General features: G+C 39.5%; 1 protein-coding gene across 7 annotated transcripts in view; it reads left to right on the forward strand.

The window, feature by feature from the left end:
- The window catches only part of PDSS2 (decaprenyl diphosphate synthase subunit 2), a 268,309-nt gene that overhangs the window by 238,331 nt on the left and 8,860 nt on the right, over window positions 1-21,118 (forward strand). For 2 of the 7 annotated variants that reach the window (XM_082475375.1, XM_082475370.1), the window contains one exon: window positions 15,814-16,631. The exons of the other annotated variants lie outside the window; for them this stretch is intronic. In XM_082475375.1, coding sequence (XP_082331501.1) covers window positions 15,814-15,972 — 159 coding nt within the window. In that variant the 3' untranslated portion in view covers window positions 15,973-16,631. Of the gene's footprint in view, window positions 1-15,813; window positions 16,632-21,118 lie in introns of those variants that run through there. 7 annotated transcript variants of the gene reach the window in all.

Raw genomic sequence — 21,118 nt, forward strand, 5'->3', positions numbered from 1 at the left:
TGTCTCCATAGAGGAGCCTGCTTAGTCCACGGAACAGTTTTAAGTAGAGTTGAAGGGAATGCTGTCTCTTCCCCTGTCATAAAAAGAACAGTGGAGGGCTTCCCTGGTGGCGCAGTGGTTGAGAATCTGCCTGCCGATGCAGGGGACATGGGTTCGAGCCCTGGTCTGGGAAGATCCCGCATGCCGCGGAGCAACTGGGCCCGTGAGCCACAACTACTGAGCCTGCGCGTCTGGAGCCTGTGCTCCTCAACAAGGGGGGCCGCGATGGTGAGAGGCCCGCACACCGCGGTGGAGAGTGGCCCCCGCTTGCCGCAAATGGAGAAAGCCCTCGCACAGAAAGGAAGACCCAACACAGCCAAAAATAAAATTAATTAATTAATTAATTAATTATTAAAAAAAAAAAAACAACAACAGTGGAGAGGCATGAGTTTTCCAAAAACAGAATGAAAAGGGAGGCACCTCTGTGTTGATGTTGAATGTGGTTTTTAGTAAGTCAGAAGTCTTTGTCATTACCTTAGATTGATATTTTCAAACTCATTCAGTAATCCTACAGGCTGATTTTTTACAGAATTAAGGATTTTAGTCAAGATGTCTGATCTTTCAGAAAGCTGTAATTTGTTCATTTGGTACATCTGAAGACATTCCCTCATGTTTCCTAAGCAGTGTCTGCAGGCACTACTCAGCCTCCCCAATGACACGTGAGACAGAATATTGATCCTGGATGTGCTTAACCACCTTTCTGAAATAGCAAGGAGGCCGTGCCACCTCAATTTTCAAACAGAATTACTGAGGTAACAGTAGAGATCACAGGACCTGTAACATAGGTCGGTGATGGGTACAATGCTCCTAACTAAAGATTACGGGTGAGTAGATCCTTTCTTTCCCCCAAGTCCTTGACTTTTTGGATTGATGAAAGATCTTACCTATCCACCAGATAGTAATAAAGCCAAAGATGTACCTCTGAAGATTGATTCCTGCATGGTGCAATGGTGCCCCCTATGGAAGCTCTCCTTGTTCTAGATCTAATGAAATTATGAAATTATCTTCATTCCTGACGAGATTTGTGTGCAACTGTTAGGAAAGGTTGTAGGCCTTTTGACGTCCTGTGATCTCTGTCAGATGCATGCCATCATACACGTGTTTTTCACTGTGCACTCTGTTCAAGACACACACTAAGCACTTTAATCAAGTGGTTCTATCAGATTCTGTCTCTGAATCCCTTCATTTTATGGAGAAGAGATTGAATAAGCTAACAGTATTCACAGTTAACTATCTCACAGTCATGATTCCACCTGAGTCCGCTGACTCCACACTGTACTCTTCACTACCATACTGCTTCCCAAGGTGCTTGAGACATACTACAAAAAGAAGTAAGAGAGAATTTGTAGGCAGGCTCTGGTCTTACAAAAATCCAGAAAATGGTAAGCATTACCCTGTAATCTAACATAATTCTGGTCTCAAAAATAGTGATTGTCTTGTAAGTGACTGTCTTATCATTTATTTGCTGAACGAGTACAATGATTATTGTGATTTTTTTTAAGCTGGTAAGCATTCTTCACTCTTTCAAGAAAATTTTATAGATATAACCATTTAAACCAAGTTCTTGATAAAGCAACTATACTCCAATAAAAATTAATTTTTAAAAAATTTTTAATAAATAAAAATATAGGGCTTCCGTGGTAGCGCAGTGGTTAAGAATCCACCTGCCAGCACAGAGGACACGGGTTCAAGCCCTGGTCCAGGAAGATCCCACATGCCATGAAGCAACTAAGCTCGTGCGCCACAACTACTGAGCCTGTGGTCTAGAGCCCACGAGGCACAACTACTGAGCCCGCGCGCCACAACTGCTGAAGCTCACGTGCCTAGAGCCCGTGCTCCGCAACAAGAGAAGCCACTGCAATGAGAAGCCTGCACACCGCAACGAAGAGTAGCCCCTGCTTGCTGCAACTAGAGAAAACCTGCGCACAGCAACGAAGACCCAATGCAGTCAAAAATAAATAAATAAAATAAATAAATTTATATAAATAAATAAATAAAAATAACACAAGTTCTCAGGACTTCCCCAGCAGTCCAGTAGTTAGGACTTCACACTTCCACTGCAGGGGGCACAGGTTCGATCCCTGGTCAGGGAACTAAGATCCTGCAAGCCATGCTGCATGGCCAAAAAAAGTAAATAAAACAAGTTCTCATTACTGTTCTCTTGAGGAAGGCAAGGATCTATGTTAACAAATACCATAGCACCATAACGTCGAGCCCTCCTACATGTGGAAGAGGTGTTAATCCTGCAGATATGATTACAGTTACATGGCACAGAGTAACAGTGTCACCCCATACATTGATTCCTGCATTTGCCCCCAGTCTGATGCAATCTGCCTGGAAGGCATGGCTGAGGTATACATTGGTTTCATTGTCATTGCTCTCAGTAGATGTAGTTTTCTAGTTGTATGATGTACGTTCTAGTGATAGAAATCATAAATGAGTTTTGATCTCATCTTGTGTCAGGATGCATGTTAGGATGTCAAGAATCTAGGGTCACGTGGATGGTGTTGGCGGTGGTAATGGTAGTTTTAAGGTAATTGATCCCCAGGTATCAGCAGATGAAAAACCTGGACATGAGGAGGATTTAAGAAATGTATAAGATATGGACTCAAGTAAAATAACAGAAACCCAAATTCACTCCTGCATAGTTTATGTATTCCTCAAATAACCCCCAAGACTGTTTACCTACATGACGTGCATGCTCTTGTCCCACAGTGTTCTTTTAAATTAAATAACCAGCATTGCATTTGTCATGAGATTGCAGAGCTTACTATTTATTGATTCACTCCTAAAAAAGCTACAGGCAAGAGTAGCTCATTGCTGCAATCTACAACCTATGATATGTTTTGCTTATTGAATTTCTGGTACAGAGTTTGCTAAAAAGCTTCATGGTCCCAGTTTTGCTTTTTGAATTTCAATGTATAGAATTAAGTTTTTCTTTGGAATATAGTACTAAAATTAAAAATTAGCTTTTTGAGTCAGGATATAGATAAATCAGTGATTATTTATAAATCATTAAATTTTCCTTCAGAAGGCATGATAACCAAGAAGCAAAGATTGCGTTTCCTCTGGAATTAAGCCTCAATTTAATATAATTCCATATTACTAACTTCAGATACCCTACCTATCAAATGTTAATGAAAGTTTATAAGTTAACTTTTAAAAACTAAACTAAATTGTACATTTATTCCATTTAATTACATTTTGAAATCAGGCACATCTACTCATATCGTGAGCTACAAGTTTGACCTCTGCTTCTTAAAGTAGCAAGCATAACTTTGCCTGAATGCTCAGCCACAGAGTCAACAATTTAGGTCAGTTTTGATTATGGTAGTAAAATGTTTTTGATGAAAATATCTGTAAACTACATATATATATAATATATAGTTATATATATTAAACTATATATGTGTGTGTTTGTTTAGAGGTATTTATACATATAATATACATATATATTCAGACATGATAATTTGTATGAAATGAGTTGTTTGGTTATGTTCAGGTCTTTGTGGATAGTAGTTCACAGCACAGACTCATAAATGTACTTAGCTGAGAGGTTGAGCCTTGAAATCAGTTCTGAAAGCTCACTCTCAGTAGGAGGCCACACACCGTCCAGACCGAGCCTAACAGGCTCATGTGTGGAAGAGAGGGCGAGAAAAATGATACCTTACCTGTCTTTATCATGTTTTTTTCTTTTTTCCTTTTAAGGGGAATAGACTGAATTTTAAATGGTCAAGATGATTTGGAAATTCATTTTTCAAAACAAGCATGTTTCCTATTGACTAATAATCACAGTTTTTAAATATTTAAAACATCTTCATGAATCTGTATAAAATAATCTATGAATGTTTATAGTTAAAGGCAGGTACATCATTATAAATGTTACACGTTAAGGTTTGCAATGAACCCAGTGCTCACTTACTCTTCAAACCTTGCCTTTGTGTAGCATTTCATTGATGTCAGAGGAATTTCACATCCATTATCTTATTTGTTCCTCATAATAATTGCCTGTGGCATAAATACTACCTCTGTGATTTTATAGGTGAGGTGGGCTTAGAGAAGTTGCTTTGCCCAAGGTCACACATGTCCAGGTCCAGAGTTTCCCTACCAAAGTTTGCTCACTGCCTCTCTATGATTATTTTTCATATTATTATGAAATAGCATAAATGAATTAATCAGTCTTAGGAGGAGAACATCTCATCCTATTATAAGATAAAAACAGGTTCCTGTGTGGCTTCATCTGGAGGATTCTGCTCCAAGGTGCTTGAAAGACCATCATGTCTGGAAATACATGGCATTTTGTTTTTCCCGGAGTCCACCTCTCTTACCTCCCATCTCCATGGGCTTCCAGAACTTGGCCAGGGAAAAGAAGAACAGTGTAACAAACGTCATGTGTGTCCTGCGCTCTCACACAGTTATACAGAATGATTTTAATTCTGCAAAACAATAAATAGAACTTGTTAAAAGTGAATATCTTAAAGCTCAATACAAATCTATATTATAGTAATTTTGCAGGCTATTTTACAAAAGAAAAATATTCTGATATTTTAGGGAACAGTAAAAATGTTAAAGCATGGGATAAATTATGTTTATCATTTTGAACTCATTGAATAATGCTTTATTATTAGCACTGAATAATGCTTTATTCAGTGACTTAAATGTAGTATGATGAACCCTGAAATTGGTTTTTAAAAAATCGTGAAAATGACATGAGGCAGTGTCCTGTTGTTGTGTGAAACCCCAAATACCACTGCTGCAGTCAGAGTCTTTGGTTGAGATTTTTAGTTTAAAAAAAAAGGTTTTATTATTAAGAACTTTTAAACTACAAATATATTAGTTTTGTTTTGTAACGCAGTAGTCTTGTTCAGTGCCTTTTTGTATAAAAAAAAAAGAAAGAAAGAATGTCCAGAAGAGTATACTTAATCAATTGAGATATTTATGGCTTTTTCTTCCCAGAAAATGTGGAAATTTTCCACCTCCAATTCTTATTGACATTTGTTCTACAACCATGTGGCATTTTTACTTGTGGTAGAAAAAAAATGTATATATTGTAATAGAGGTACATAATCTAATGATGGCTTCAGTTTTCTGTCATCTCTGTAAATATGGTTTTATCCAAAAGTATTTGACTTGATTTATTCTTTTAATCTGTGATGTGTATTTTAAAAGTTTGCCCTTGTGCAAAGGACATTATTAACATAGGTGTGTGTTCTCTTCTCAAAGGAAATTCTAATGTTTTCCTAGATAGATAGATAGATAGATAGATAGATAGATAGATAGATAGATAGGTTGACAGATACACACACACCTCATAGGGTATATAGAACAGAAGATATATAGATAGATAGATAGATATATGTACAATCCTCACAACAGTCCTATGAGGGAGGTACTATTATATATATCTTATAGATATATATATATTATATAGATATAAATGTATTACCACAGTGCTAAGCACATGTAAGTACTATATATGGGATTGTCTTTGTTGTTATTGCCATTATTAATATTATTACTATTTTAATATTGGGAAGCACTACCATTCTAATTGTGTGTTGGCATATGAATTCATGTGATTGAGGAAATATAATAACTAAAAATTCTCTTATTTCCACCTCCTTCCACTTTTGCCAAAATAAGATATTTAATTAAGGTCAGTAGATCAGTAGATTTTTTTTCCTACAGATTCTTTTAAATAATTTGTTATTCTAAGCAAAAAGGAAATTTTTATGTTGTTTGTAGTACATTTCACAGTTTCTTGTATTAGAGAAAGGTTTTAATTGTAGCTTTTCCTTTTGCACCAAGTCTTGCCACTCAGAAGCTGGCAAAACCATTCAGCTGAAGCAGTGTCAGCTAGGATGTTGAAGTTGCATGGGACCTTGGAGGCAGCCTTGTGCCACCCCCCCCCCCCCCTTGAGCTTAGAGTTTCATTCATACCTTTTTCTGATGTGGGCATCTAGTCGCTGAGGACTTTAAATAATAGGGAGTTAACAGCTTGTCAAAAAAGAAAACTATTCGTGTTAGACAACTCTAGTCATTTGAAAGCTCTTTCTTGTTTGTTACTGAAATTAAAGCTTCCCAGAAACTTCATCTTGTTGCTCTTTGTTCTGTTCCCTGAAGCATATAGAACAAGACTGCTCCTTCTCCCATTTAATTGCTTTAGAAGTTTGAAGATGGGTTTAATATCTTCCTTTAATCCTTTCCTCCAGGTTAAACATTCCTTAAATGATATGTTTCCAAATATTTCTTCATCCCAACACTGGACCCTTTCTATCTTGTCAGTGTCCTTCTTGAGACATGGCACCCAGGACTGAACATAGTTTTCTAAACATGATCGACCATCAAAGATTGCGGTGAGACTGTTGCTGCCTGTCTTTTGGACATGTACATCTGTTTATACTGCCAAAGTTTGCGTTTGCTTTTTTTTTTTTTTTTTTTTTTAGTATCTACATCATAGTTTTGGCTTATATACAGAATGTGGTTATCAAAGATTTTCAGCGTTTTTTTATGAGTCACTGCCAAACTGAGGTTTAAACTTTTTCAATTAGTTTTTGAAACCTAAATGCTCAACTCTACAGTTGCCCTGTTACATTTCATCTGGCTAGTATCAGTCTATTGCTCAACATGTCAAAACCATTAAGATTTTGATGCTATCCATGTGTTGGCTTTCTCTCTTGGCTATATGACATCTGAAAATTAAAATTTAATATGCATTTCTTCTTCATCTTCATTCAAGCACTGTGATAAGGGAAAGGAACCAAGTATTGAGTCTTGTAGCACAACACTAGAGATCGCTTTTCTGCTCAATATAAATCCACTACTAAACATTTTCTAGGAATAGTTATTTTACATATTTGAATCCATATTGCCAAACTCTTATACAGATCCCATTTCTCTGTCTTATCCACGACTAAGTTTCCATAATCTGAATATACTCTATCTTTACTATTTCTGAAGCTAACAGCCAAGTTAATATCAAAAGAAAAATGAGAGTGTTTTGTCATAATGTGCTCATTGTGACCCACCTACCTTGGGGCTGCTATCACTGCTGCCTTTTCTCGAGAGCTCACAAACTGTCTATTTAATAACCTTTTCTGGAATTTTGCCATAATTTTCATAAGCTCACAGATCTGTGTTCCAGAATGCACATTCGTCCTCATCTTTTTCTTTTTTGTCCTGTGTTGGAAAGCATTAGTCATTTGACTCTCCCATCTGTGCCATTTCTCACAGTCTTTCAGTAGCCGGGAAGGACAGTTATGTGCGTTCTGAGCATGAGAGAGCAGAACAGAGGTGGGTGGGTGCATCTGTGAAGGTGCCCTAGACCAGAAGCTAGGTCTCCAGAGTGAGAAGGAAGACAGAGAAGGGAAGTGTTAGAGGATGAAAGCTGGACAAGAACATCAGAAAAAAAGAGTGAGAAAGCTGCTGCAGGGAGGGGCTCAGTAGGGTGCTGCACAGTTATTTGTTCTAGAGGATAATATGACGTTTGGATTGGGAGGGTGGGTGGTCTTGGAAAGCAGAGGACACCAGAAGCCAGGATGGTAGCTGCATCCAAGGCCCCCCTGACAACCTGTAATGGGCTATGTGAATGCACATTTCATCTTTAAAGGCCCCTCTTCATGGAATTTATTTTAGTCTTTACGACTTTGAACTCATTCTTCAGTTGTTCTATTTCCTTTGTCTTCTTTTAATAGTATATTATCTTTTTCTTTTCAACATCTTTATTGGAGTATAATTGCTTTACAATGGTGTGTTAGTTTCTGCTTTATAACAAAATGAATCAGCTATACATATACATATATCTCCATATCCCCTCCCTCTTGAGGCTCCCTCCCACCCTCCCTATCCCACCCCTCTAGGTGGTCACAAAGCACCGAGCTGATCTCCCTGTGCTATGCAGCTGCTTCCCACTAGCTATCTATTTTACATTTGGTAGTGTATATATGTCCACGCCACTCTCTCACCTCATCCCAGCTTACCCTTCCCCCTCCCCGTGTCCTCAAGTCCATTCTGTACGTCTGCATCTTTATTCCTGTCCTGCCCCTAGGTTCATTAGAACCATTTTTTTTTAGATTCCATATATATGTGTTAGCATACAGTATTTGTTTTTCTCTTTCTGACTTACTTCACTCTGTATGACAGACTCTAGGTCCATCCACCTCACTACAAATAACTCAATTTCATTTCTTTTTATGGCTGAGTAATATTCCATTGTATATATGTGCCACATCTTCTTTATCCATTCATCTGTTGATGGACACTTAGGTTGCTTCCATGTTCTGGCTATGGTAAATAGTGCTGCAATGAACATTGTGGTACATGACTCTTTTGAATTATGGTTTTCTCAGGGTGTATGCCCAGGAGTGGGATTGCTGTGTCATATGGTAGTTCTATTTTTAGTTTTTTAAGGACCCTCCATACTGTTCTCCATAGTGGCTGTATCAATTTACATTCCCACCAACAGTGCAAGAGGGTTCCCCTTTCTCCACACGCTCTCCAGCATTTATTGTTTGTATACTTTTTGATGATGGCCATTCTGACCGGTGTGAGGTGATACCTCATTGTGGTTTTGATTTGCATTTCTCTAATGATTAGTGATGTTGAGCATCCTTTCATGTGTTTGTTGGCAATCTGTATATATTCTTTGAAGAAATGTCTATTTAGGTCTTCTGCGCATTTTTGGATTGGATTGTTTGTTTTTTTGATATTGAGCTGCATGAGCTGCTTGTATATTTTAGAGATTAATCCTTTGTCAGTTGCTTCATTTGCAAATATTTTCTCCCATTCTGAGGGTTGTCTTTTCGTCTTGTTTATGGTTTCCTTTGCTGTGCAAAAGCTTTTAAGTTTCATTAGGTCCCATTTGTTTATTTTTGTTTTTATTTCCATTTCTCTAGGAGGTGGGTCAAAAAGGATCTTGCCGTGATTTATGTCATAGAGTGTTCTGCCTATGTTTTCCTCTAAGAGTTTTATAGTGTCTGGCCTTAGATTTAGGTCTTTCATCCATTTTGAGTTTATTTTTGTGTGTGGTGCTATGGAGTGTTAATAGTATATTATCTTTTGCAAATATTTGCACATACTTGTTCTTACTCAACATACAGCCTTTACATCTGGGAGCCCCTTATTTTTGTCATCATCTCCTTCCGCCATGCATGCCCATCAGTCTTTAGCAGATTCTGACAAGGTTGTTTGTTTCTGAACATTTTCTGTGAGGAACAGCACTTTAAAAACACTTGTGGCAAGTGTCCTGGTGACAGTACAAGCCTCTGGGTGGAGTCCCACACAATTTTTACAGTTTTGTACCTCTCTCTTGTCAGCTCCTTCAGAACAGGGATAGTGCCCTGTCTCCACCGTGGTGCTCTGTGCAGAGGAAATGCTCAGCAGTGGAGGGGGTCGTAGGCTCCTCCTTTTACACCTGGACCTTCTCAAATGAGAGCCCTGAGAGAGCTTATTCAGTAGCCATTATTTTGGTCACTTTCATAATTAAGTATGACATTGTTGGAATTTAGTTTTTCAGAGGCTTCCATCACCCTTGAACTTTATTTCCAGTTACAGTTAATGGCAATCTTTTCACTAAACTTATTTTTGCAATGTTCTTTCCTAACATATAGTCTGGGTGTCCAAACCCATTCCTGCTAGGCCTTTCTAAGGACTGATTCTACTACCAAGATGGCATTAATTTTTTGTTAATTCCTATCACCTTTATATCCAATTATGCTGACATAATTAAGCAAAAAGCGCTTCTTCTATCTTCTAATACATAAGATTATCAGTTAGGCACACCAGGAATTTGTCAACTATAGAATGCAAGTTTTAGCAGATGTTCAAAGGTTGAAGTCCCGTATCATTACTGCATCATACCTTTCTGCCAGCTGTATAATCTCTATTAAGGAAACATGGTCCACTTCTACCACTTGGTTGAGAGGTATGTGGTCTCTTCCCATAACAGCATGGCTTCCATCTGTTTCCTTTTACCCTTATCCAGCTGTTTTCAACCAAAACTTTAACATATTGTTTCATCCTCCCTTACCCTCTATTATACAGTTTCTTCATGAAGAACAAGGTCTGCCCCGTGTTCCAGATGAGTTTTAGTATCCCTGTTCTCTCTAAGCACTCTATCTGGTTGGGTGAAAGAAAATTTGGGGTTATCTCCAAATCTTTTCCAGTGCTATAGAGTAGAAGAGCTCTGGATGTGCAGAAATGAAACCTAGGGCATTTCTCAAATTTGCTCGTGACTCTGGTCCACATCACTTAGCCTGTCTCATCCAGTGTCTTCTCCTGCAAAATGAGGTGAGAAGCGAAGATGGTGCTTGGGGTTTCTTCGAGGTCTAAGGTCTTGTTTTGGTTTCATTGGAGAGAAGCGACTGCTGCCTCCACATCTTCTAAAGCTGCTTAGATCCCGTGGCAAGGGCTTGCCTTTAAAATTTTAAGAGGACTTTCAAACCAAATAGTTTTCAGAGGCATACAATGATTTCTCAAAAGGGTCTCATAAAAGCAACATTTATCACGGAAAAGGTGTTTAATAACAGCTTTTAATAAATGTTAAATAATAATGCATTTTAAGTACTGTGGATCCTCTTTGTGTTAATATCTTTAATTGGATCCTCTAGCAGGGGATTTGGACTTAATTTATTTCGGGTGATTCTGCACTTATACAATTATTCAGTTGACTTAATTAGAGATTTAATTACATTATTGCCCTAAAGTGCTATATCAGGGAAATAAAATGCAGACTGATAATTCACCATTTTGTATTTTTTTAATTTATCCTACAGCTAAAGTATTTTTCAGGCCGTAAAGGCCAAAGTGGGCATACTAGCATTTCTAGCCACATCCTAATATGGAAGGTTCTACCTATGCATCAATTGGGAATTTGCCCAGTCAAAATGTAGGGGAAGGCAAAAGCGGAAATAATTTTTTTTTAATTGTGGTCTTTTCTCTTGCAGTTATTAGAACCAAGGTCATGGGCCCAATCCCTCAGTGTTCCATTCAACCCTCTCTGGTTCTGTAGCCCTATGACAAACCCTCTAACAGGTGGTCCTGGGGGCAGCAACTGTGTTTCTCTTTGTACCTCCAGCCCCTACTATATACCTATACCATATAGGTGCCCAATAAATGCTTGCTAAATTTAATTTGAGCATTGCAAGGACAACCCTTTGGAAGTGTGGTTAAAACGATATAAACCCAACATGACAGTTTTAAAATAACAATCTCTCAAAATACATGCCCCAGCGAGTGAGGTACTTCCAAATCTGGCTAATCATTGGAATGACCAGTGATTAGCACTTTAAAAAAGCGTAAAAAAAAAGAAGCATTTTTTTTTAGGCCTTACTGAATCCATCTCCAGGAATGAGGCCTAGGCATCTGCATTTGAAAGCTCCCCAGATGAATCTTATGATCAGCCAAGTTTAGGAACTCCAGCTTAATGTGTCTTTTGTCGCATTTATTTACAAAGGACAAGATTGTATTTTTCTGGATAAACTCATGGCCTATTCTAATTTATAGTAAAAACGAGTCTCGTTTATGCTCTATTAATTATATCTAAAGGATTTCCTTTGAGCCAGTAGTTTATGTTTAGTTGGTGGAAGTGTATACAGGTGCCTGTGAGGAATAATACCTTCCATGAAGGATTCGATTACTGATGAGTTCTGACAAGGGCATTTTACACGTGGAAGCTATCGGGTCCTTGGTATGCAAAGTCCTGGGAGCCAACCCTATGGAGAGCAGATTGGAGTATTAACTGGAAGTACAGTAGTCATTGGGGAAGAGAAATTAACTCTTTTAGGGCTTGAGTAACTTTTAGTGATGTCCTCCTGGGTGCTATTTTGCCCTAGTCTGAATTACCCTTCATTGTAGGGTTAAATACCATATAAGTCACCATCAAATATTCAGTTGAGCCTGACTGAATAAAGTTTACAGACTAACAAACTAAACATAGCAATCAGAGAAACACAGAATGTAGAACATTGTACAATATAGCTTGGTCCTTTCAAAATGGCAATATCATAGGGGGAAGAAGAAGTTTAAAGTGTCATAACAGATGAATGCAGTGTGTAAACCAGGATTCATTGTGGTTTGGGGGGAAAAAAAGGCTAAAAAAGACATTTTGGAGCCAATTGGGGAAATTTGCAGGTGGACTAGATATTGATAATAGGAGAGGATTACTGTTAACTTTCTGAGCTATGATAATAGTATTCTGGCCATGTGGGAGAATGTTCTTATCTTTGGAGATGCTTCTCAAAACAAAGGTAAAGCATCCTGCAGCCTGTGGTATGTCCAAGCCTCCTCCTACCAGCTGAGAGCCAGTTGTTAAATATTCAAGAATTTTGTGATTCTACAACCCTTGGTAGCTTGAAGTCAGCTGTGATGGGAGTATTTATACCACAAAAATCTGCAAGTGCTACAAATAGGGCTTTTTCCTCCTCTGGAGAGCTAATATACCAGCTTAAATAGCTTACTTTCAAATGATTCAGAAAACACACACATACAAGTAGATAGAACAAAAATAGCAAAATATTAATGGTTGTTGAATCTAGGTAGAAGATACGTGTTCATTAATTATGCTACGTCCAGAAGTCACAGACTTCCTGTAAAGGCCAAAGTGTAAATATTTTAGGCTTTGCAATCCATACAGTCTCTGTGGCAGCTACTCAACTCTGTAGGTCTGCCGTTATAGCACAGAAACAACTATAGACAATACTTAAATAAATGGGCATGGCTATATTCCAGCAGAACTTAATTTATAAAAACAGGCGGGCCAAATTTGGCCTGAGGCCATAGGTTGCCAACTCTTGGGCTAGTCTTTCAACTTTTCTGTACTTTTGAAATATTTGAGGGATTTCCCTGCTGGTCCAATGGTTAAGACACTGCGCTTCCACTGCAGGGGGCATGGGTTCGATCCCTGGTCAGGGAACTAAGATCCCGTGTGCCACACAGCACAGCCAAAAAATAAAATAAAAAATAAAAATATTTGATAATAAAAAAAATTTTTAATAAAGTTCTTAGGTTGGTTTTCAGAGCCCACCTGGGTCCCCTCATACCTACTCCTGCAAAGTATCACACCAATCTGTTTTCATTCACTCTGGTCTCCTCTGTGCCTTTGTTCAAGCTATTCTCTTTTCCTATAATTTTCTTGCTACCCCGACGCCATAACTACTTATCAACATTCTCAGGACATGCCTTAAATCCCTTTTCTGTAAGGCCTTCTTAAATCTCTTCTAATCAAAGTTGCTCTCTCATTTCTCTGGTCATCTGTAGTCCTTCATTTGCTGCTTTTCACAGTATACCCTTCGTTAGTTCCTGACCCATAAAGCAAAAAAGGATCATTGTACTCTTTACACATAATAGGTGCTCAATTAATATTTACAAATTGAAATCCAGTCATGCAGATATCCACTTGCCTGCAGTTACCAACCTAGAAGTCCAGAATAGAGAATGTTGGCCAGTCTAATTTAGGTTAAAGAATTAAAGATAATGAAAATAAGAAGCGTGTTCTTTCTTTTTCTTTTTTTTTAATCTTTAAGGCTGGTCTGATCCAAGTTCAACTACCTTTGAGGTTGCTATGCATCAAGCTAAAATAGACTTGATCTTGGTGGATGGGGTAGCTTTCTTGGCAATGGCTAAGGGCTTGAGGAGGAAGAAGAATTAAGTCGTTCTGAGTATCTATAGTGTTTTAGACACTGTCAAGCACTCTATACTGTCTCATGCAGTACCCCCCCAGCAGTCCTACAAGGGACTGATATTATCCCCATTTAGAACTCAGAGAAGTTAACTGGCCTCTCTAAGATGGGAGCTAGAAGAGGAGTTTGAATCTGGCTACCTCTGATACCCAGGACCATTTTAGTGCCTTCATGCATTCAATGATGGCAGGAGACCAGGGAACCCTAGGCTGAAACAATACCGAAGTGCATATGCAGTGTGGAAATACCTGTAGAATGCTGAGAGTCTGGCGGAGTATAATATTAAGTGCCACTGGACTGGGGGTTAGGAAAACTGGCTTCTGATCGCAGCTTTGTCACTATCCATCTATGATCTTGTGTGAGCCGCTGAGCTTCTCTGGCCCTCTCCTCTCATCTATATAATTAGGGGAGTAAAGCAGGTTATTTCTTTTATTCCTTTATGTTTCGTGCATTATACGATAGCTCCAAGTCTAATGAAGAGATAGATAAGTGAATGGAGAATTAAAATACAACACTATATAATAATGCTGTACTCCACATATGCACAGGGCACTCCAGGAACCCCAAGGAAGAAGGGCACCTAGCCCCTTAGGGCTGTCATCCTAGCTGTGTACATTCCACCCAAGTGGAATTTGGGAAGCTTGATGGGGCGAGGGGTGTGTGTGGAGACTGTCTCAAGCCATCAGCTGCAAGTAGTTTCCCTAAATAATGATGAAACGGCGGAAAGGGAAAGGACTTCCATGCCTCATGAAAGAGCTTGGACTTTTTTTTCCTTAAAGCTATTGGAAGGCAGTGGAGGGTTTTAAGCAAGATCACGTTTGATTTTTATAAAGATCTCCTTGGCAGCGTGAAGGATGGAGTCCAGGGGCAAAGAACTGGTGGTGGGAAGACTCTTTAGGAGGTGATTGCAAAAATAACCCAGGCAAGCGATGATGATAGCCTGAACTGATGTGGCAGTGAGAGTGAAGAGCAGATGATAATTTGAGGGCTTTGTATGAGATAGAGTGGCTGGGACTTAGTGAGTGTATCCAGTCAAGATGGCCACAGACAACCTGACAGTCTCTTCAGACAACAGATGCGTTTCTTGCCCATACTACATGTCCTGTGCAGGTTGGAGAGGCACCGTGATTGCTCACTGTGGCCACTCGGGGATCCAACCTGAGGAGCTTCTTCAATGTGACTGGTTGATGTACCAGAGGGAAACCTCTGGCAGGACTCACATGGACCGTTAAATGCTACAGGCCGGAAGTGACACGCACCATTCATGTGTCATGGACTAGAACTTGTCGCTGGGCCCCAGCCAACCTAGTGGGGAGCCAGAAAGTTCAGTCATGGGTGAGCCATGCTGCCTGAATGGATGAAGGAGGACTCCCGAGTTTCTGATTTAGGGAGTAAAGCAGACATTAGAGGTATTCACTGAGAAAGAGAAGATGGAATCAAGGCAAGGGGAAGTGGACCAGCCAAATCATTATAAGTCTTTTTCAGCTCTAAAGTGTAACCATTGTATTGGTCCTTTCCAGTCATCAGGGAGAGGGATTGGAAATCAACTCCATTTGTGGGCAAGAGTTGACTTTATTCTTCACAAAGAGTATTTTAATTCATTCCTCCCAAAGTCTTACAGTTTTCATAATGTAGTGCTCAGATCTAATACTATGCGTCTTTCTTGAATTTTCACATGGACTATTGTGTCAACATACAATGTAAAAATATTAGTTATTAACTAGGATGTTAATGAAGCCTTCCTCACCTAAGAATATCAGGCTGCTGAATTCAAAATGTCAGAGATGTAAATGCCCTCCGCCTTCATCACCGCCACCCCCTAGCAGGGCCCACTTCAAGATATCACGGGGCGGGAGTTGGGGAAGAGGTGTAATTAGGCTAATTGGAGCCTATTGTTCTGCTCTGGAGGGCCGAAACCTAGCAGCCTTAGGGAATGTTAGTGCCTCAAAATCACTAGAGAATGGTGTCCTCTTTAACCTCAAAAGCAGAAACAGTGAATCTATACTGTTTCTCCCCTTCTTTGTTTTCCACCTCTCCTCCCCAATTTAATTGTGGTACCTTAAAAACTGACTTTTACTGTGCATTTGTTTCTTAACAGTTGCGAGAAACAATCAAAGCTGGCAAAGGTGTGACTTCAGCTATTGACCTGTGTCGTTACCATGGAAACAAGGCACTGGAGGCCCTGGAGAGCTTTCCTCCCTCGGAGGCCAGAACTGCTTTAGAAAACATTGTGTTTGCTGTGACCAGATTTTCGTGACACCAAATTAAAAAGACTATTGTTCGTTAGCTGAAAAAAACTGGGGAATGAGGTGATCGGGAGAGCTTTCATGATGAAAGATCTAAATGTGTTAATGACTTTAACAACATATACATTTTTTTTCTTTTTACCACACTGCTAAATGAATACTGCCTTCTTTTTGGAACTGCTACAAACAAAATTAGAAGAATAAAGGTCAAGCAGTTTTCAGTTGTCACGCCAGAAGCACACTTGAGGCTTCAGAAGCAGAAATAATTAATGAGATTCGCTCCTGTGACCTCAGCAAATGGACAGGAAATAAGTCCTTATTGATTGGACTGAGCCAGGGATGGCGCCAGGGCGGTGGCCTGTGGTTTTCCTTCTAGAGAGGACAGGGCAAGCTGGAAGCTGCAGGTGTCAAGAGAAACACTATCAATGCCAGCCAGGGAGGACTGTCAAATCAAAAACCAGTGACCAATTTTTCATAACAGAGGGTAGCTTAATGATTAAGAAAAAAAAACATGCTTTGTCTTCTTGCAATTATGTCTTTGTATTTACAGATGCAGTATGGATATACTTTGTGCTTCTTGGGTTCTGTAAGATTTTGGGGGGGAAACTGCTGAAAAAATAATGCCAAATATTTGAAGTAGGAGATTAAAATGTTATCAAATGTTAACTTGGTTATAGTAGGAATTGCCTGTTTTTCTTTCTGGAAGACCAAATTTTTTCAAACGCATTTCAAAGAACCAAACTTTTTTTTTTTTTTAAGCTGAACGGGATGCTTCTTTTTTTCAAGTAAATGTATTCATTTGTAATACGTTGGTGTAGGGAATACCTTTAATTTTTAAAAGCGTCAGATATATAATTGTTGTACTGGGGAATTCATTGGTGATTTTTTTTTTTAGCCTCAGAGTGTCAAATTTTGGTCTTGAACCACAGACATCCAATTACAGAAAGAATATAAGCAATCTCACAGGCCTGCAATTGGACACTGTCTCTCTGTGGTTCATAGGAGATGATTTTTGAGGTTTGCATGCATGCAATATGAGAACATCGTTGACAAGAAGGTTGAGTTTACATAAATGATCTAGATTGAGACTCAGCTACCTTTCTTCCTTATGTGGTGTAATTACAGCCCTATCTGGAGACAGCGAACACAGCAAACAGATTTTATTACCTAGTTCACTCAAACACTAAGTGAAGTCACTTTAGTTAAATTCCTTCTTCAAAAGTTACAAAACCGTTCTATCAGGACCCATCATGTGGCATGCAATGAAAAGAAAATATAAGCTACAGAGGTTAAGGTATTGTATTTTGAAATATTTTTAAGCATACTTGAAATGTTGTAATTGTACAGTTTATGCTACTACAATTTGAACGCCTATAGATTTAGCTGAAGAGAACACTCCACTCTTCTGTTTTAAAATGTCTTTTCTCACAGAAATTGGCTTAATTAGTAACTATGGTTAGACGCTTTAGATCAGACTAGGTTTTAATCATTAACTTCCACAAAGGAGGAGTCATGCTTTGTGTTCTCTGGATGAGCAGAAACTTCAGCAAGCTGTAGGTTTTATTAAGCAGATGGTCGGGTACTGTGGAACACAAGGCAGGATTCTAGGGCTCTTCTAGTTCTGGTTTAGCGCCTGGTTCGCTGTGTGACCTTGAACAAGTCACTTCCCTCTGAGCCTCAGTTTCCACATTTGTAAAATAAGGTTAAACAAGAGAATATATGAGGTCCTCTCCAGCTTTGTTTTATTTTCTAAAAGTTTGCCATTTCTGACTTTCTAGATAACAAAGATGCTATGTGAAATTCAGGGAAGAGGGAAGGTGAAACCCGAAGAGAGGCTATGAAGGAAAGCATAAAACTTAATGGCAGACTTCTTGCCAAGCTGCCTCACAGGTGACCTAAAGAATTCCCAGCTCTCCTTTGTATGGCTTATAATCCTGGACTCTTTGTTTCAACACCCGCCTTTCTGCTTTCTTTGGAACATTTCCTACCTCCCTTTCATCTTCCCAGCTGCCTTCCAGGCCTCTGTTCCCTCTCCTGTGCCTGCCGTCAGGCTCCCTGGGAGCAGCAGCCCTGCCCTCACTGTTGAGTGACAGCTCTGCTTTTGTTAAATCTAATACGCTGGCTAAGTCAGTCTAAAGTATTAAATACTGATAGTCTTCTCCATACCCCTTCTTCAGGGATATTTATTTATTAATTCATTTTGAGCCCTTATAATTTCAGACAATCTCTAGGGAGAAATTTGGGGGCAGCAAGACACGCTTAATCACACTTTTTGGCCTACTGCCTGAGTGCTGCCAGGGAAGGTACTGACAAGGCAGAGTTAGTGACCTTAGAATGTCTCCTCCTTTACCCCCTCTGCATCACCCTCCACCCCCAGTTTCTTGCTAGAGTGAAGAATTCATTCATTAACCATTGTCCCTCTTCCCCCCACCTGGACCTGCAAACCTCACTCACTTCAGGCCCCTGAGCCCACGTGCACTCTCCTTCCTCCCTATCAGTCTTTTCTTCAAGTATAGTATGGGCTCTGCGTGTATACCAGGCACTCTGCTAAGGGCCTTAACAGTACTATCTTGTTCGAATCCCACGACCACTCTCTGGGGGTAAGACTTAATCCCCCATTTATAGATGCAGGAGCTGGCAGAAAGGACTGCCTCTGACAGACTGGCTTGCCTTCACACGCCATCTCCCCACTTTAGAGTCTTCCCAGACAGCACCTCTTTCTCTCTTCCTTTGCTTCTCTTTCCAGATAAGACTCTACTCCTTTCCAAAGATCTTGAGGCTTCAGCCTCCTGTCTCCCTCATGTCCCTATTCTTGAGTCTTGTGTTTCCCCTGCTGGCTATGAATGGGCTCAGTTCTCCCCTAAATGACATCCCTCACTTCCCCTGTTTATCCTTCCACCTTTACTTTTTTCTTCCTAGCATTAGCAGCACACCTTCTTACAGGCTACTAACTCCTAACCCTTACAATTGGTCATTCACTACATTCACTGCCGGGTCCCCACCATCTAGACCAGCGCCAGCACTGTAGACACTCAAAGACTACTTGTTCAACAAATCTGTCGGGTCTCACGGCACTACTTCACTGAGATGCCTTCTTCTCGTTCACAGATGGTGGCCTCACTGTGAAGTTTACCAGCCGTCCCCCTGCATGCAGACTTCCCCACAGCATTTCACCTTGCTAATGCAACTTCCGCCCTCACCTCCCCAGCACCTGTGACCCACTTCCCCTCTTCTCTGACTACCCTTCCTTTTGTGTCTCACACGTCTCTCTCTTAGTCCCACCTCTAGAGACATTCTTTTCTAAATTTTTAAATTATATTTCCCGAGGAACTACAAAGCCGTTTCCTGTGCCACTAAGTCATCTTCTTTTAAATTCCCCAACTTAGAAAAACTGTTTCTAAAAAACAGTATCAATTAGATATTGATTAGGTAGTGAGTTATTTGCCATTCACTATTAGTTACTTTGAAAGAAGATAAGGATTATGACTATCATTAAACTTTGTTGTGAGTTTTACTTGATGACAACACTAAATCCTCTTCATGTTTTCTTATATAATATGGTAACCTAGTCACACCTAAAAATAAATGATCAGTGACATTGTGTGCCTGGTCCAGGTCTCATTCTCTAATGTTTGAGACTTTCTCTTACCTATGCCAATGTTATTGCTATGGCCCAGGATGCAGGTGAAACCTACAAACTTGGGGTAAAAGACATATACATTAGTGCAAAATGCTCCAAAAAGATGTACACGTTTTTTAAGGCCCAGTACCTACAACACAATGAACTCAGGTGACCAGAAAGTAATCTGAATAATCCGTGATTATCTTTCAAAACCTGACAAGTTGCTGTAACATAGATCTCTTTGAGCAAGTGGCTTTGGGGGAATTGTGTTTAATCAACAAAATTGCAGCTAAAGGAAACTTCTTTTTCTTTCTCTCTTTTTTAAGACTTAACTAGGAATTCCCTGGTGGTCCAGTGGTTAGGACTCGGTGCTTTCACTGCCGTGGCCTGGGTTTAATCCCTGGTCAGGGAACTAAGATCCTGTAAGCTACATGGCGCAGCCAAAAAAAAATAAAAGACTAACTAAACAGCAGGTCCATCACAGATAAGGAGAACCTTGCTTTCAGAAAACCCTTTTCACGTTCCTTCCTAGAGTTCTTAGTTTCAGGAAGATTCTTTCCTGCCCCTTCATTTATCTTCCCACTGTGAAATCCTATTGTTAAGATCTCACCTTTCTGACAAATAGAAGTTCCAGGATTTATCTTTAGAATCTAATGACTGCCTCTCAATCTGGAGAAGGCATGCCACACCTTTGCTAAAACTCAAAAAGGCAGAGATGGATTGGGTTGATTTTCTAATCTATTTGTGAGGACACAATTGTCACTCCATTATTATTAATAGTTTCCATTATTGTTAATCACCTTTTAGTAATAATAAAGCTATTTGCACTTTCTTTTTAAAACACAAAGCAATCTAACAACACTGTCACTTACCTCTTTCTCCATTTCCTACCGTCACTCCTAATCCCTTCTCAGATTAACTGTTTTATTCTTTCAGAAGGGATCCCGCCTTTACATTAAGGAGATAACATACTTTTGAAAAAGAAGGTCACCTGGGGAGAACCCAGAGGGGCCAGAACTGACAGTGGGGTCCACCCCTCCCTTTAGCTTCCCCACCTGCCCTTGGGACGCTGAAGTGCTAGGTTTTAGGCCTCTACCGGTGGAGGAATGTTCTTCCTAGATATGTATTTCTTACTCTTCCGTAGAAAGAGAAAGTTTCTCAGGCTTTCCTTCCTTTTCTTTCTTTTTATAAATGCTGATTCCATCTTCATGGAAAAGCTCTATCAGCTTTCTTTCAATGTGATCTGCTCACTTCTAAGACTGATAGTATACCCATCACTGTGTATCCTGAGCAAATGAGTAGGCTCCCCACTGCCTTGACTGTTGTTGGGAAGATTTCACTTTTTGATGCATTTAAGTAAATAAACACTTTTAAAGAAATTTTGGAAAACAGAAAAAAATTACTCTCAGTCTCACCATGCTCACATATCAGTATCACCATTTCATTTGTATTTAGTCCAGCCTTTTCTGCTATGCCTATCTTTTTTGCATGGTTGTAATTATAGTATAAATTCAACTTTGGGTCCTGCTGTTTTT

This window comes from Balaenoptera physalus (genome assembly GCF_965194825.1).
Source record: "Balaenoptera physalus genome assembly, chromosome: 9".
NCBI classification, from domain to species: Eukaryota; Metazoa; Chordata; class Mammalia; order Artiodactyla; family Balaenopteridae; genus Balaenoptera; species Balaenoptera physalus.